At 36.5% G+C, this 17,886-nt stretch overlaps 1 protein-coding gene across 1 annotated transcript in view; it reads right to left on the bottom strand.

Moving 5' to 3' along the window:
* Positions 1 to 1,018: 1,018 nt before the first annotated feature.
* Positions 1,019 to 17,886, bottom strand: part of DNER (delta/notch like EGF repeat containing) — a 125,036-nt gene continuing 108,168 nt past the window's right edge. Inside the window, exons 10-13 of the mRNA XM_065672664.1 lie at positions 15,806 to 15,919; positions 14,608 to 14,739; positions 8,906 to 9,152; positions 1,019 to 2,104 (exon numbers count right to left, since the gene is read on the bottom strand). Of these exons, the coding sequence (XP_065528736.1) occupies positions 1,993 to 2,104; positions 8,906 to 9,152; positions 14,608 to 14,739; positions 15,806 to 15,919 (605 nt within the window). The 3' untranslated portion in view covers positions 1,019 to 1,992. The remainder of the gene's footprint in view (positions 2,105 to 8,905; positions 9,153 to 14,607; positions 14,740 to 15,805; positions 15,920 to 17,886) is intronic.

Raw genomic sequence — 17,886 nt, 5'->3', positions numbered from 1 at the left:
ACAGTTAACAGTTCTACTAAAACGTGTTTTCATTTGCTTTCCTTTATATTTCAAAGTTGGCCCATATCTGCTGCATTTTTTTTTTTATTTTTTAGTGGTGAGCTAGAATGTAACCTCACAATAAAAATTACATTTTAGCAACTCTAACAGCTTGATTTGCAATAATTTGTCTGCCTCTTTTCAGCACTAATTATGCAAGGTTCAATTACTATGACTGCAACCAGAAGCTGAAATAATAATAAAGCTCAAAATTAAAAGTAACATACCAGATGTACTTTGCTCACCTGAACAAAAGAATTAAAACCAGTGGCAGCTTTTTTATCTTACAATTCTTAATTATGTTTGTCTTTAGTGGCTGATCTGGGGCCTGGAAATGTCAGCAGTTGCAAGGAAAGGGAATGACTACCTGAGACAACTGCTATCCTCATACAGAGATGAGCAGAGTTCCTGGTGACATCTTTTTTTTGTCTGGTAATGTTGTTTATGTGAAATATGAAGATTTTGGATGCATTCCAAGATTTCCTAAGATTAAGAGGCCAACTAGAGCTTGGCCTTTCAGTGCTTATCAGCCTGTAACATAACAGTACTAACTGGATGCAGTACAGCACCATGCAGCAGGATTTATACGTACCTACAGTATTATTTCCCTCCGCACCATGCAGCCTTAGCTTCCCTGGTAGCAGACCTCTTTGAAACAGAAAGTCAGATCAAGCCTACTCACAACAGGTTGCTCTGTGACAAAATGTCACTCTTGCTGTAACTTAGAGCCCAGATTTGCAGTCAGATCCACTCACGGAACAGGTTGCAGTGCATATGGCCTGGACTGCCTCTTTACTCTGGTTCTGTATTTGTCTAACTTCAGAGAGATTACCTTGATATAAAGCCCATTTTTTTCCTTTTCAAATAAACAGCTGGAATATCTTCTTTTGGCATTATTTATAGTACATTATATGCTCGTGTCCTGTCAAATTTATAGATAACACTGCACTTTCAAATGAAGAAAAACAAAGAAACAATCTTCACTTGATAACATTTATTCAATATTTTCTGAAATAAGCAAGAATTTTAAGAAGCCCAGAAGCCATCAATTACAGCCACAAAACCCCCATACTGATCCTAAATAAGAAGCACTATGATAAATACACAACGTTTCATGAAACAATACTGTACGTCAACAACCTTTAGGAAACAAACAATTCAAACCATATGATTATTTTACTCACAATATAAAAAACTTTAACCTTTAAAGAAAAATATAGATTCAGTCCAATTGGAGGATCCAATCCCATGCCCACTGAAGTCAATGGAAATTCTTTCATTGATTCCAATGTTTAAAGGATCATACCCTTACTTTGCCTCAAGAGGCACTTTAATTATTATACAAGGCCTAGCCTGAATACTATTACAAAAATGTCAGACATCAACTGAAGAGTATGTTTCAGCAACTTTAAGGAAATAATGGAGGAATAGGGTATCTATCCATGCATGGAATAAGGCAAAAGCTAATTCATTCAGATTAGGAATAATAATTTTTACTATTTTCTTTTTCACAACACAAACATTTTAGACTTTTTTAAGTAATGGATATATTATATATCATATTATGCTTCACATTTTTCCTACCTCTACTGAGAAAGCTGGCACTGACATGTCATAAAGAACTCCTCATTAATTACTGTTTTCTGTTCTGTAACAACCACAAGAAACTCATCTGGGTTTAGTAATAGTGTCTACCAAGAAAAAAGCACACACTATCATAAGCTTATAATTTATAGAGCTCAAGGTACATTAAAATGTAATTCATGAAGTTCACAACTTCTTTTTTAAAATATTTTTCCAAACTAAAAGCTGCAGAAAATTGGTTCTTAAATATTCTACAGAAAATTCTGAAGCATCTAATGGTTTAAATTACTTATGCTTTCTTCTTAAAAATATTTAAATTAGGTTAGTAGCCCATCCTTTTGAAAAATAATCCAAAAAAGATACACTAGATTACAAATCTTTTGTCTTAATCAGTGTAACCAAAGGTTTGTCATCTGGGCTGTAATCTTCGTAAGCAATGGGGGTTGCATCATACATTGCAGGTCGGGATTTCTTGCCAAACCTGGAAACAAAAGAAAGGTTTTGGTGACAAACAGAAGTATGAATGAGTTAATGACAGCAACGCACTGAGTTATGGTATGCAGTTTATCAGAGAGCATAGATAAATTTTAAATTGTATTGCAGCATGCCAGAGTACAGAGGTTTAAATATCTGAACGGTCATTTTTTAAATATATGTGTCAAATAAAAAAAAAATTAAAAAATCTTCTTGCAAACAGGAAACAGATTCCATATCAAAGGCTACAGGAATTCTGCTGTGGGGTTCAGCAGTATCAGAATATGGGAAGACTGTGGAAGGCAAGACTGAAACTGATACAGTTTCAGGAAGGCCAGAAATTTATTTTAAAGCCTGCTCTAACAGCCAATATTAAGGTCAGGTCATACATATTTACATAAAGTAAATAATGGACAGCTATGTGGTATTTGCATCTGGAAATGCAGTATCTGTGCACTGAATTGAGTTAGAAGCTAGAGCAAAAATTTAAGTCTTTGCTTGCCTGACATCCACTTGAAAAGCATATTTCTATTATCAACATGCTGCACTATGCAGCACCGGCAAAGTTAATGGTAGTTAGGATACTGCAATGCCATATAAACATACCAGTTTAGTAAAGGTTCACAAGCAACAGAATCACAGCAGCAGCATGCTCCTCCTGGGCAACCATCACTCCTAACAACCAGGCTGTATCTGCCCATGCAGAGAACCACTGCGACTGTATGATTGTAGCTGCAGTGCTGGCATATCTGGAATTCCTTTAGGTGTTTTCGCACTGCACAGGCAGTCTATCACCCTTCTGATAATTTTTTAAGATACAAAAAAGGTGCTAAAAATGAAATTGGAAAGTGGAAAAATTACTAAAGTGTTCTGACTACAATTACAGGAGCTTTTAAATAACAAAAAGGATCACATGAAAATAGGGTAAAAAATGGTCAAGTCTGCTCTCTTTATGAACCTGATGCAGAGAAAATATTAACACAGAAACAGAAATACTTATTTACGTAGTCATCCACTCTTTATGTACCATATCCCCTTCTTATGTACCATGTTAAGTCTATATTAAAGTTGTGCACAATGGAAGATGAGATTCAGAAAATTTAGATTTTGAGGATATTTAGACCAAACCAAAATTAGCTTGATTTTCTTCCAAGTTTCTTATGCAACTTCCTGACTCTTCCTATTTATTTCTTGGCTTTTTCAGTGATCTAGAATTGCTGACAAAACTAAAATAGCTGGAAGAATTATAATCAATACAGTGGAAATTTCATTTTTCAAAATACTTCAGCTGTCAGTAAGGCCGCACTAGATACATTTCCATGATAGAACGTCTGCTTTCTTCTATAGTTCTCTTTAATAAATATAGACAGGCCATGTTTGCTCATCAGCGTCATGATGGCTAAATTTGGTTTTCTTTAAATGAGATAAAACTCCAAGAATTGAATGAAGGAATTAAATTGTGGTATCTTACTAAATCAGAGGCAGCAATGAATTCTGAATCACCCCTTTTTTCCATCACTCTCAAGGGTTTAAAGGAAATAGAGCTTTGCATAAATACAAATGATTGTGAATATTCTCCAGTGATTTAAGTAAAATTTCCTCATTTCTGACAGGGACAGAACACATGGCTTCTTGCATACAGTGAAGCAGTACAAAATTCGTTCTCTTGTGTAGGTCAGGGTTGACATGTGGCTCTGATTAGAAAATGCTGAGAAAAGACCACAGCACATGTGCTAGTTGTTTGTGGCCTGGTTGAGCCATCTAGCTGGTAAACCACATTGCTTTGATCAAGCAGTTCAGAAGCCAGTCCCTGCTCGTAACAGTCAACAGAGTTAACACAAACCTCAGAGGTCTCGAAACAGAATTGTTAAATGAGGAGTCTTAGTTCAATGGGCGTTTATCTGGTAGGATTGCACAAGGATGCTATTTTATCGTTTAATTGATGGCATAAAAAAAAACATAAAACAATTACCAATACAATCTGCAAGACACAACGATTCAAGGGGTAATAAATAGTGAAAAGATTCAGGGCCCTGCTACAGAGTGTACTGGATCAATTAATAAGCTGCTTACAACAAAAGCACAAAAAATGAATAAAGATTTCTTCAGTGCAACCAAATACAGATTATTCACCTAATAAAGAGCATAAAGTCCTGGGAAGCACCAAGTCTGGAAAAAGACTGGAGGAACATGATGTATAATCAGTTTAACATTAGCTTTAATGCCATACTATGTTTGATGAAAAATTATGTGCTTAGATCAGTAAAGAGAGTGTATCAGTAGGTCTAGGGAAGTTTTACAGCCTCTACATTTAGCATTGATGTGTCCATTCATGAGTGATGATAGTTTTCCAGTGTGAACTTACCAGTGGCATAGGGATCGTCACAAATGAAGTAAATTACAATGAGAATTAGAAAGTATATTTTGCAATGAAACACTGAATAAGAGTGACCTGTGTAACCTGACAAAGAGAGACTGAGGGTTCTGTGACTGAGGGTTGCCCCTCCACTTCCTTAAAAGGACATTTCAAAGGATGGGTAACTGTAGAGAGTCATTAATCTCAACAATTCCATTTGCATAGAAGACTTTAAAGAACATTGAATGGCTGAACCCTAAGGAAATGGTATCCTCCAAGTTCTGTGGGATAGGCTGCAGTTTCAGAGTTTGCCCAGAAGCAGAAGAAAGAAACCATGTGTTGCTACTCTGTTCAAAAACAGCAACTGGTAAAATGAGCCCACAAATAGTGTTTAAACAAGAAAGACCAGAATTTTCTTTTATTATTTTTTCTTTTAAAGCCTCCACAGGAGGAGATTGAGAATATTAATTTCCTCTGCATTATTCAGGGAAAAGGCCATGTGCACAAGTGGTATTTTGAGTTCCTTATTATAACTGAACTATGATGCTAGAGTTCTCACAAAGTTGAGACTCTGGCAGAAGATGTATATAAGCAACTGGCACATGTTGTGGAGAGCAGAGTACTATGCATGTGATCATACTTTCCACAAAGAGGCAGCAGACTGAAACTCATCACTGAAATCTCTGTCAGGTAATGGTGAGAATCAAGCATGTGCTGAAGCTCATCAGATTCAGGAAGCTCAGGACACTGCAGTGTAACATAGCCAATTTGAACACAGGAACATGGAGAATGTGCAGTGGAAAGAGCCTTAACCTGTTGTGACAAAAATCAGTCTGATGAACCAGACTCCAACCCACACACAGACAGATCAAGAGTCAGCACATGAAAGTAAAACTTAAAGAAACTACACTGTAAGTAGTGCCTGAAGTCTACCGCTAACAGTATCTGGACACACAAAAAGTTTTTAGAAGTACAGTTGCTGTAACCAAGTATTTTGTGAACTCAGTGTGGATGCTTTTCTAAAGTGAACAATCCAGTTTCAACAGCAGATCCTGGTATCAATTCAACGAAGTCTTATGGCTGCAGTAGCCAGTGGTCAACTACTTCACTATAGTGTGCTCTGCTGGCTTTAAAATGTAGAGGCTTTAACATAAAAGGAGTACTTATTTACTGTCTGCATAATGAATACTAAAAAGACCTGTGATTCACCTGGTTAGAAAACTATTTCATTCTAAACTGCTAATCCTAAGAACATTTGCTAGAAGTAGACATTTATTGATGATGATCCTTGAGCATATCCATTTTCTCTCACAGCAAGTATCTTGACTAGTAATGTCAAATTATAAAAAATTATTAAGAAAAAGACCTGCTGAGAAACATGAACAAGTAATTTTAACATAATTCACTGGATATGCAACAGGCTTCCACACTCCCTGGACACCTACTGGCTTTAACAGAAAACTTACACTTAAAGAAAATAGTCTACTCGCTATTACTTAGGCCTCCATTTTCCAAAATTACTAATAAATTTGGGTATCTAACTGGGAAAGGAAATGATTTTCAGAAAATACCAAGAATCTATTATTTGAAAGAATACCTCTTGGATACAGAAATTCTGAAAATTAAGATCTTAGTATTTTTTATATGCAGATGTAAGAGTTTACTCAAAAAATAACTATAAAAGTTGTGCTCTTTTTCCTGGATTAAAATGACCAAAGCAGTGTTTAATATCCTTCTGAAACCAAAATAAACACAGTAATCTTAACAGTAAACCTCTGTCAATTATCTGACTTGGCAGCTCTATCTTGCATTTTTATAAGGCATCCATTCTCTGAGAGGCACAGGGAATTATTTGGAATGAAAACATTTGTTTTCATTTACACGAAGGAGAAACACCTTTCCTAAGATATGGAAACCCTTTACTGACTGGATCCAATAATGTAATTTTTAACGAGTACTATGGATCTAAAAAATCATCATGAATATATCCCATTCTAAGAACATCTTTGAAATGCTAATGTTGATGAAAATATGCTTTTCTAAATTCTGCCTTCAGTAATAAACAGAGATTATTTCAGAATAATCCAGACGGTAATGATAAAGGCCTCAAATAGCCCAGCTTCCAAGATTTGAAAGGATTCATACAGGAAATCTTTTACCAGTTCTATTATCTGCTAGTGAAAGTGTAAAAGCCAGGGAAAGCTCAAATTAAGAAGATCCTGCCTTGCTTGTATGCTTTTAGTTGGTACCCTTGGATAGAAAGCTGCCTAATTTGCTTTAAGAAATAATTAAGAAAACCCAGGTGTTCCACACTGATCCTCAGGAGACCAGTTCCAGTCCTTGAGGAAATGCAAAGTACCACTTCATTGAGTAGTAACTGAGAAGGACTGACACATTCATCACTGCTGCAGTAGTAGGAGGGAGATGTTTAATTTGAACACTATCATTTTGCACCTTGCTCTCCACCCTTGGAGATACGTAGTAGACATGCAGAAGGCCAAATAATAAAAAACTATAAAGCTTTTTATGGGCCATAAAGCAACACCCTCCTCTCCCAGTACACTACTAGAGGCAAAAGGAGTTCTTGGGGTGTGTATGGTGTGGAGATGCTGAGCTCCTTCTGGAAGAGATATAATGGCAAAGGAGAATTCAAGGGAAGGCTTAAAAGAACACTGATTTTATTGCTATGTTAAATCAACTATACACACCTTTCTTCTTTAAATATTTACTAATATATTTTGACAATAAACAAATGTTTTATTGCAAATCTAGTCAAAATAGCTTAAAGAGATACAGCTTAAAGCTGCAACATGATTAACTGAGTCTGTGGGGACTCCTCATCCATTTCATATAACTTTGATGGCTTCAACAGTGGTACAAATTAACCTTTTCAAACTAAAACAGAACTGGAGCATTCAAAAACTTAATTACTAGTAATCACCAACCAAACTGCATGCATTTCTCCATGTCAATGAGCAGAACTGTGACTTCCTCCATTCTTTCAAAAGCATTTTAATGGTAGCATACATGAACCCTATTGCTGGAATTTGAAGTGATCTTGACAAATTTAAGATATGGGGAAAAGACATAAAAATGAAAGTTCTATCCTATTAAGAGAGATGTCAAATACAGAATAAACAATATTGGCTAGGAAGCAAAATGGCACAGAGGATCTTGGGATGAGGAGAAGGTCTAACAGATCACAGAATTGAGTCATCAGTTGCTGGTGTAATACAAATTAACAAAAAAAAATGAACAAAAGAAAAAAAGCAAGCAGGTTTTAATTCCAGATGTCTGAACAGGAATGCCATAAACAAGATGCAGGAGGTAATAACTCAAGCCGTTTGATACAGATGAAGATTTAGCTGGAGAACTATTTCCAGCTTTAGGAACCACCCTTCAAAAAGAAAGTGTGTCCCAGGGAGACAATAAAGAAGCTGATATGATATCCCTGGCAGTATTCAAGGCCAGGTTGGACAGTGCCTTGGGTTAGGCTGTCCAGTGTGAGGCACCCCTGCCCATGGCAGGGGGGTTGGAATTAGGTGACCTTAAGGTCCTTTCCAACCCAAATCATTCTATGATTCTGTGGTTCTATGATCCAGAAGGAGATACTGGAAGAATGCGTTAGTTTAGTCTAGGGAAGAGGGAGGTTGTTCTGCTTTGCTTGTTTTTATTATAAAAAAGGAGGCGTCGGATATGACACCTGTTGTACATAATTACTATAAAAGAAACAGTGATAGATTATTCTTTGTTACAACCTGAAAAACAGTAAGAAAGAAGCAGCTTAATTCACAGAAAAGAAAACTTAGGTTGGATTTTAGAAAAGCCCTTTCTAACTTTATTCAACTCTTTTGAAGGCTTTTAAACACAGTTGTTGGCAGGAATCTGGGTATAATTAATGCTATATCAGTGCAATAGCTACGCTTGAGCTCTTGAGTCCCCTTCCAGACCTGCTTTGTATTATCCTGACACCCAATGCCTTGGCTTGCAAAAGCTCCATTTCTGGGAAAGCAAGTAAGAAATTTTGAGGCAAACAGGAGCACAAAAATGAGGATTCGAAGTCTTACTAAACAATCATCTGGTAAATTAGCCACAAAAATCAATGTGCCTTTGCAATGTAATCAAATTACTTATGTGTATCAGTTAAGGAGTATTTACAACACAAACAGGTCTTACAGGCTAACTCTGTATCTGTCTCTCTTCACCAGTTACACCAAATAAATTCATAATAACTCCCTCTGTTTTTAAGGAGTTATGCTGGATTATCACACTTCAAATGAGAACTGAATAGGGGTGAAAATAATACAATGAGCAATGCCTCAAAAGACAGTGGTCCTGTCTTTTCACGGTGAAGCAGCTCATTCCCTGCCAATAGTAGTTAGATGCACTGTGCATGGACTGAAATTACACAGTGTAACAGATTTCCTTTAAATTACCATTCCCAGAACAAACCTGGCATGTCGGATAGAAGCAATTGCACTACTGAATTCACTGTCAATGCTTCTACAGTTGTAAAATTCTTCATAGGCTGGTCTGGAAGAGCCTTGATATTCAATGCGGCTGATACGACATATTCCCACAATCAGAATGATCAGCATCAGGACAAACGCCACACAAAGAGCCCCAATTATGATGTAGAGGGAGTGACGAGGCATATTTGTTAGGCTCTCTGCCATATGTCCAGACTTCCACTGCAGATCTGCCGATAAAAAATAAAAGGTTATCATTAATTAGTAATTTATATCCTTCCTGCTGAATAGAATTATGATATTCATATATTGTATGATATTTATTATATTTCTGTGGAGACTTTTGAAGCTAGGGGGATATGTAATTTGAACCTTCCCAGGCTCTGTCATGGATATGTCACCATGCAACAAATTTGAATAGCACTATCTTGATCCTTCACCATCTTTTTTCACAAATTTTTAAGATCTCATAGAAACACTTACCTAGTTTCATCTCCTGTATAATCCAAGTCATAGAAAGTCATGCAGTTAGTCTTGTATTATGTTATAATATATTATAGGCTCTCTAAAGGCAGGCCGGTTTCACATAAAAGCTTCCAGTAATCCACTGATTCTCTGTGCAGTTTGTTCTAGTAGTTGGTGAACCCTTCCACTAAAATGTGGGATTTAATATGTATCAAACACGCTTGGTTTTAAATTTGAAGCACAGGCTTTTGTTATGCCTATATCCACCAGACTGCAGAGACTTCAAAACTGGCATTTCAAGAACAAAAAGGGCATCTCATAAAGCGCTACAGTTCTGAGCTTACTGGAGTCCTCTCTCAAGCATAATTCCTCTGAGAGGCCTCAAAGCAGACCTTAAAATAAAGCAAATCTGGAAGAGGATTTTTGTAGTTATGTATTATTATGTATTATAATGTATTACGTAATTATTCCAGAGCTTTATAAATATTCTTGATGCCCAAACCATTGTCTATCAATTCCAAACATATTGTCTATCAATTGCTTATGTCCGCAGATCTGTTTTTCTCTAGCATAGGTCAGAGTATTTCTATTAACCTGTACTTCCCTCTAGAGTTCATTTTTGGCAGTCTTTTAAGCCTATGGTCTCGTACATTATTTCAAACCAGGAACAAGCTTGAATCATTCTGACTACAGAAATCTGTCAGACTGCAAAAGTTATTTCTAGCAGGTGACTGTTCCTTTTTCAAGTGGACTTCTGCTTTGCACTGATATAGAAACTTCCTTTACTTAATAACAAACATTCTGGGAACAGGCCTATCATGCATGTGCTTTGAGAATGCTAAGATATTCTTAGATGCCACTTCTCGGGGATGGTTGATAATTGCAAGAGAACTGATTCAAGCACCTGAGCTGCAGTCACAAGTTTAGTGGCATCTGTGGATATAATTTCCATCTATGGTAGAAATACAAGGGAATGTATAAGTACAGAAAACAAAAAAAAAACAAACAAAAAAAAACAAACCTAAACAAAAAATCCATCTTAGAGGAAGGTAGGGAGAAAGACTGCAGCTGTTACATGTGGGATTCAGCTGGGCAGAGTTTGAAGAACTGGTTGCTCTTTGTTTACAATACTAAAGATTGTCTCAGAGCACCTCTGAGCTTGGGCTTGCTTAGACTTTTTGCCCACAAATGTGAACTGAGTTTAAAGGACTGACTGCTTGTTGGTGTTATCTTCTATCAGTAAAGATTTGATCATTGAGTGCTTTAATGTTTCTAAAGCGATGTTACTGCAATATGCTCAGTTAGGATGTGGGGGAAAGAACATAGCTGTGCTCTGTTCCGTTTTGGGATGGGTTTCTATTTCTGTTCTGCAGCACATTCGTCACACATGGTGATTTCTGTCAAGTTGTCAGACAAGGCCAAATTCAGATCCACTGTGCACAGATATATGGTAAGACAGTTCTTATTTAGATTCTGTGTCTTCCAACTCTGGATGATAAAAGGGTAAGAGAAATGTCTTCCTTTCTTCCTCACCAGATAAAAGTATGAAGACTAACAGCTTATACTCCAAAGGTCAGAAATAATACATGACAGCTCAAAATCACAGTATTCTCACGTGTCATCATAATGTTTGTAAAATTAATTGCAAAATTAGTTTTCAATGTCATATACACAGTCTGTACCAGAAATTCTTCATAATGTTAGTTTTCAAGTAACCACATGGTTTGGCCTACCTCGGTAACTACATTAATAATTACAAAATTGGCAAAGTTAATGATATTAGCAAATAACCAGCAGACATTAGAGAATTCATATGAGACATTTTGTAAGCATTTTTACAGTGAATGCCCCATTAACTTTTTAGGCAAATACATTTCATTTTGAAAGGAATAGTATCCTCTTTATAGTTAAGACCAATTTAATCCTATATAAGTGGAATTGCTAACACTGGTAAGGACCATAAAATGATATAATAAATATCACAGTTCATCCAGGCAACATAAATCTTGCCTAGTTTCTTGTATATAGAACATTTGAAAATTGAAGAGTACAGTTTTACAAGATAAACCAGAAATCCTGCTAGGGTAGTCATTGGTGAAAAAAATAGGGAACCATTAAAATGGTAAATAAAGAGCTGTTCTACAAAAAAGACTAAGTTTTAACAGCCTCCTTAGTGGCTAGTAATAGAAAATCATGAAAGATAAAATGTGATCTATTTACTCAAAAGACTCCTGAACACCAGCTTGTCTCCCTCTTGAGAAACCTGAAGTCTCACTTCATTATGTCATTTTCTAGCATTCAGAGGGACAGTCCAATACAAAGGAAGTTAGTATGCAGTGTTAAAATTTAATTTCCAATACATTATTAACCATTATGTACAAATTGCTGAAACAACATGATAAACATGACAAGGAGATACGAAAATATCAACTGCAGCAGACTCAATCTTTACAGCTGAACAGAAATCCACTGCACCATTGACTCAACACCAGTGAGATCAGAAGTGCTGCACCTATTTATAAAAGAGTTGGGTATTGCCTTTCTAGACATGAATAGAGTTGGATTTGCGTCAGTTGGTCAACCCGTAGCTTAGGGAAAGTCAGTGAGTGCAAAGATATTCCCATGGACACATAGGTCTGTAGAAAAAATGTGCAGATCTAAATGCTTTAAAATCCTTTTTGCAAAGTGATTTCTTCAAAACTCAGTCCTTCTCTTCTTCTTCTGTTTGCAAAATCCTTTATATACCTGTTAAGATCCAAGTGATTTAGGAAAGTTTCTACAGCTTTGTGTATATGCCCTTGCATCAGTTAACAAGGCTGCATATCCACACTTACATCTGACTACTGTGAAGTATCACGGTGCCCATAATAACACATCATTTTACTTTTATGCTGTGTCAAAGTGACATTTGCAGATGTTAAACTTATTGAAGAAACTATCGTTAGCCTTCAAATTTTAAGCTTAATTGTACTTCAAAATGTATCTTTATGTGACTACACAAAGATTTTCTTTTTCTGTTTTCATTCAAGAGCAATCCAAATCAGAATTTTCTAGATTTTTTTTATATTTCTTATTATTACATATATGCAATCTATTAGCTATCCTGATCTGTTGAATAAATAAAACCTCAACACAGTAATTTCAACCTCTTCAACTAGGAACAATTGCCATGAACTATACTATTTATTCTTCAGATATTGAGATGGAAAGATAAGGTCTAATGTTTCTGGTTGAGAATCAGCCTTGCAGTGTTATCAATGCCAGTTAACACTCAGATAATTCTCTGCTTCCTGTCATAGCAGTCACAAGATAAAAGAACAAATCAGTCAGTAAAAGCAACAGATGTCAGTAAAAGAACAAATCAATCAGTAAAAGCAACAAAAAAGTGCTGTTGCTTCTTCCCATCATTTTAACTTACACAGCTTGCAAATGCACACTACAAGCAGAAAATCCAAGTTCTTGAGCAGCAGGCAAGGTCACTGCAGTTCAACTATAAACAGATGCTATGTGTAGAGAAATAAGCACTAGGCAGAGACAATCCCCTTGCTCAAGAGAACACAGTTTAAGAGGAGTTTTATCCACTATCTCTCCCATACACTTGTAAAAGTGTGCAAGGTCTGAAATAAGTTTATATTGACTAACCACAGATGCTGACAGTTTGAACCTGCCTGTCGTATATAGTGCTTAGGGGCATACATCGCTCATAGGGGGAAACAGGAATAATTGAATAACTGGACAGTTTAGAAAAGGCTCCTTCCACTATCTGCTCTGCTTCCCCCATTTTTCCATATATTTATATGCACCACACTACACAGCGTGCTGCATACAGCCAAACCCTTAGTAACTAGAGCATGCCAGCCAAAGGAGAACTCCAGAACAAGCGTCACTGAGCCCTGCAGATGGGCTATATGAAATCAGGAAGCACACAGGCTTGTCTCTTTCCCTCTGGCATCTATTCATTCCATAACATAATAGGAATGTGATTGTGACTGCATTGATGTACTCCCGGAAGTATATTTCCAGGATGATTACTGCTTTCTCCAACAACTATACTCACCTCTCTCATCAGCCTGTTATTTATTAACTAAGGCAGACAGAATTGCATTGACTTGGACATTCATGTTTCAGGTACTGCTAACAACAGCATTGGCAGTAAAAGCTCATCTGAACATCTTTTAGCATGAGCAATATGGCATACAGACAGCACTCAGCATCACACCCCCCAACATTCCAATGGCTCTGTACCATGCAGGGAAGCGTGTGTGCCATTCACAGAGACAACAAAATGTCAGAGCTGTCACCATCTTTGGATTAGCTAGCAATGCCCCTCTACAGTCTTTGCTTTCAAAAGATAGCACTGAAACTGAATTCAAAAACAATTATAGGGAGAGGAGGTCATAAACCTTTCAAGATGAAACTTGCGTCAGCCCAGATGTGAACGGACTTGTCTCCTGTATTAAAGTTCCACAGTTGGGCTTCATACTTTCTTCTTCTCATGGACCCTCTGCTGCTCCATGAGGGTGCAACTGACACTGAAGCTTTTCTCTACTTTTAAGAGGCAAGATAACACTGAAGCTATGCCTTTAATAGACCCACCAGTGGAACCTCTCTAAATCTTTGTAAATGCTTAGGAAACATTTTGTTTTGAAGACCTTTGCCTTTCTAACAGTTTTGGTGGAAATCAGCCTGTGGTTGGAAAAGTTATTCCTGAAAACTGGTAAATGCATGCACACATACGTTACAGAACAGTTACACAGGACTTGTTTCCTTAGGTAAGCAAGTTCAAAATTGTTTTGCTGAAACATCACTAGAAGCACAGGTTCTCAAAAGTCAATACAAGCCTGTTAGGACTGTTCTTAGCGTGCTAAGGAAGCACACTTTACCCAAGGTAAGTAGGAAAGTAAGCTCAAAAACATAAATGTAACTAGAGGCAGGCAATTCAGAGGTTAAAGACTAGACTGCCTAGTGTCCAGCTGTGAGATAGCATCTCTGACAATCTAGTCCAACGTATTCCAAAGCAGGGTACCCAGAAAAATAATTTTCTAACTTTCATAGCCACTTTTGAAACGTTATGGCCTAAAATAAAATTCATTTAACAGAATTTTGGTATATCCTACAGATGATTCAGAGTATTTGTGCAGGCATTTATTCAGAGTCAAATAAAATTTCTCCATTATAATGTATAATTTTTAGAAATATTTAGAAAAATACTAAACTTACGTATTTCGCAGTTTGCACCAACCCATCCATGTGGACAATGGCAGGTGTAACCACCAGGCTGATCTATGCAAGTTCCAGCATGGTGACATGGGTTGCTGTCACAGTCGTTTACATCAATTTCACAGTCTTCACCTTATAACAGAAAAAAAACAACAAAACCCAAACTTCTGTATAGTGGGTGCCTCACATAGCAGGTACATCATCAGTCATTTCATTTCTCTCTAGCTGCAAAACGCCTTATAGCTCAATAGTATCTTTATTCTCAGAGCTTCGAGTGTTCTATAACTGTTTCAAGAGTCTCATATAGCCTCCGAGAAGGAAGCATTACCCTCATTCTTCCAGGTGAGGGCTAAGTGACGGGACTAACATCACCAAGACTGTATGTCTCATTTCTTTAATATAAGCTCCATTCCAAGAAAATCTGGTATAACAATTTAGCACATATATTCTGAAGTGCTATACAACAATCTATCACACTATACAATAATGTATTGCTGAGAAACAGCCACTGTACAGTGGAAAACTAATTCTTTTAAAAAGAATGCCCATTAATTAGCACAGATCAAAAAGCATTATTTGATCTGCAAAACAGCTATGAATGGGTTTATCTTTTGCTGTCACATTTGATATTACCTTACATGACTAACAGAGCATCAGGATATAAATTACCTTGACAGCAGATATTTGGATTACACCAACCATGTCAGTTTAAATACAAGGCCAAAGGATGAAATGGGCTGCTTACCATTACTCTGGAAGTGTAAACTGATCCATAACGAGCACATTGGCTTTTTAGCAATTGGATATGAGTAAGTAGTTTCTTCAGCTCACAGTAATTAAGGTCAATGTGAAAACATTTTCAGTTTCAACAGTGTCCAATTAGTATATTGGCTTACCTGGAAGTCTTCAAAATGTTACGTTTAAAATGGAATCTAGTCTCAAGCAGTAAGGCCATGAGATATGTTAAATAGTTGTTAGCTTAATGAATTATGTTTATTTTGCCTCAATTTTTTTCAAGTTCAAAACAGTTGCAAGTAATATCAAGAACTTTTCATTCTCACTAGCCTGATTACAATTCAGCAAAGTCCGAATTAATTTCTTTCCTTGAAGAAACACAGTCTTACTTGGTATGTATCTTCTCTTGGACACAGCAAACACTGCCAACTAGACATTCTGTGTAACGTAACAAATTACTTGCCTGCGTATCCAGGTGCACAGATACATGTAGCATTTAGGCCTTCACTGTCACAAGTGCCACCATTCTGACAGTTGATGTTAAGACAAGGATCTTTGTACAATTCACAGTGCCTTCCTGAAAAGGTGAAATTAGTAATTGCCATTAACATAACCTACACTGACAGCAGGAAATCTGTACATGTGAAAACTTAATTTCACTTGGATGAGCACAGTGGAGTGCAGCCTCCAAACCTGTCCTATTAGGTGAATGCCATAAGATTAAAGCCATATCTTTTATGGCACTTAAATTTTTTTACATACATGCCTCTGTTCTTCCCACACACTGAGGCTTTGGGATAAGAAAGGTAGGACAATTTCTGCTAACAAGAACTGCAGGAGTGTCTATGAAAAAACAATGGTATAATAAAACATAATCTGATCAGCTATCTAATATTCTTAAATAAAGTGTGAACAATAATAGTCTTCAGTAGGAATTTTATGTAATAACTTATTTAATAATACACATAAGCATTCCGATCTCTCTCACTGACTTTTGCAGGAAACCGAGTATAACAAAGCAATAAAAATTAATTTGTTCAAATGTACAGCTAAAACTAAATAATTGGGTGGTTCAACTTCATGCCACTACCTTTGCTCTTTCATTCTCAGGTGTAGTCTACATGAATTCAGTGGCTTTGCCTGGCAGAAGACAGTGCAAGCCATATGTGGCATACAGAACATAAAGCACAGGAGACTCCCACCTGGAGATGGGGACAGAGGCTCTACTGCCATTGCTGACTGCATCATTTTCTCTGTATCTACTTTTCAGATAAAACCAGAAAAACAAATGCATGACTGACCTGATCAATGCATGAATGGCATTTCATACACAAAACTAAATTTACATATGTGACTAACGAATGATTGGTGGGACTCTGTTTATAATGTATCTAGTACAATGAAATTAGTTTGCATTTAACATACCTGCTTAAATTAATCCATTAATGTAAGTTTTAAGTCTAAATCTAAGACTTACTACAATTCCTTGCTTGGGAAAGAATCCAAAATGACCACTTAGCTAAAATCTTAAATTGTCTCCCAAGTTTTCCCATTATACTTTTTACGAGAGTTTCAACAAACAGAAGAGCAGGACAGAATTTTAAACGCTTCCATGTGATAACACTTAAAAATTACAAACACATTAAACACTTCCATGTGATAACACTTAAAAATTACAAACACATTAAACACTTCCATGTGATAACACTTAAAAATTACAAACACATTTTTCACCTTTTAAGGTGGCTCACATTTCTAAGTCCTTACTGGCCTGCAAACTGTAAAGATGCAGTCAACAGAAGCATAAACTCGTATTGTTTATTAAGTGTAAAAACTGCAATGCAGCTTTGGCATCAGGAAAATGTTTCTAATCATGAGGTAGTGAATGACAGTGAAGGAATTATTTTGCTTGTGGAGGTTACAGAAGCTATAATGATGGAGGACGAGGATAGGTTAGACAAATACATGCGAAAAGTAGACATGTATCTGATCCTGCCGTATTCCTGCCCTACCTTTTTCATGAATACAATTGTGTTCCACTGGAATTGGGTATTTTGTGAATTTCTATTTGGAGAGTATGAGACACAGAACTATACAGGGGTAAAATTAATGAGAAAATAGTCTTTAGAGAAAAGAATATGAGAAAGAAAATCAATACCAAAAAAGTAAGAAATTGAACACTTCAGACATATGTGTACAAAAAATTTATGAGTGAATGATTAAAAGGAATTAACTTAATTCTCTAGTGTTCAACACTGCAGTGATGTACAGCAATGCAAGCTTACGTGAGTTAGTTACATTTTTTAAATCCTATTTTAAAAATTCTGTAAGTTCATTGTAATAATTAAAAAATATATGAAAGCGATTTATTTAAAATGTATGTAGATTTACATATATATATACACACACACACGTATGCACTCACTACAGACCTGCTGAAATCATTTGGTCAGTCTGTCAGCAGCAAAAAGGCAGAGCACTCTACTTTGAGCATCCTGCCGCTAAGCAGCAGAAGCCAGCAGAGCCAAAAGTCCACAAGTACAT

This window comes from Lathamus discolor, chromosome 3 (genome assembly GCF_037157495.1).
Source record: "Lathamus discolor isolate bLatDis1 chromosome 3, bLatDis1.hap1, whole genome shotgun sequence".
Classification (NCBI taxonomy): Eukaryota; Metazoa; Chordata; class Aves; order Psittaciformes; family Psittacidae; genus Lathamus; species Lathamus discolor.
The sequence above is the reverse complement of the archived record's forward strand: the minus strand, read 5'-3'. Positions and strand labels throughout refer to the sequence as shown.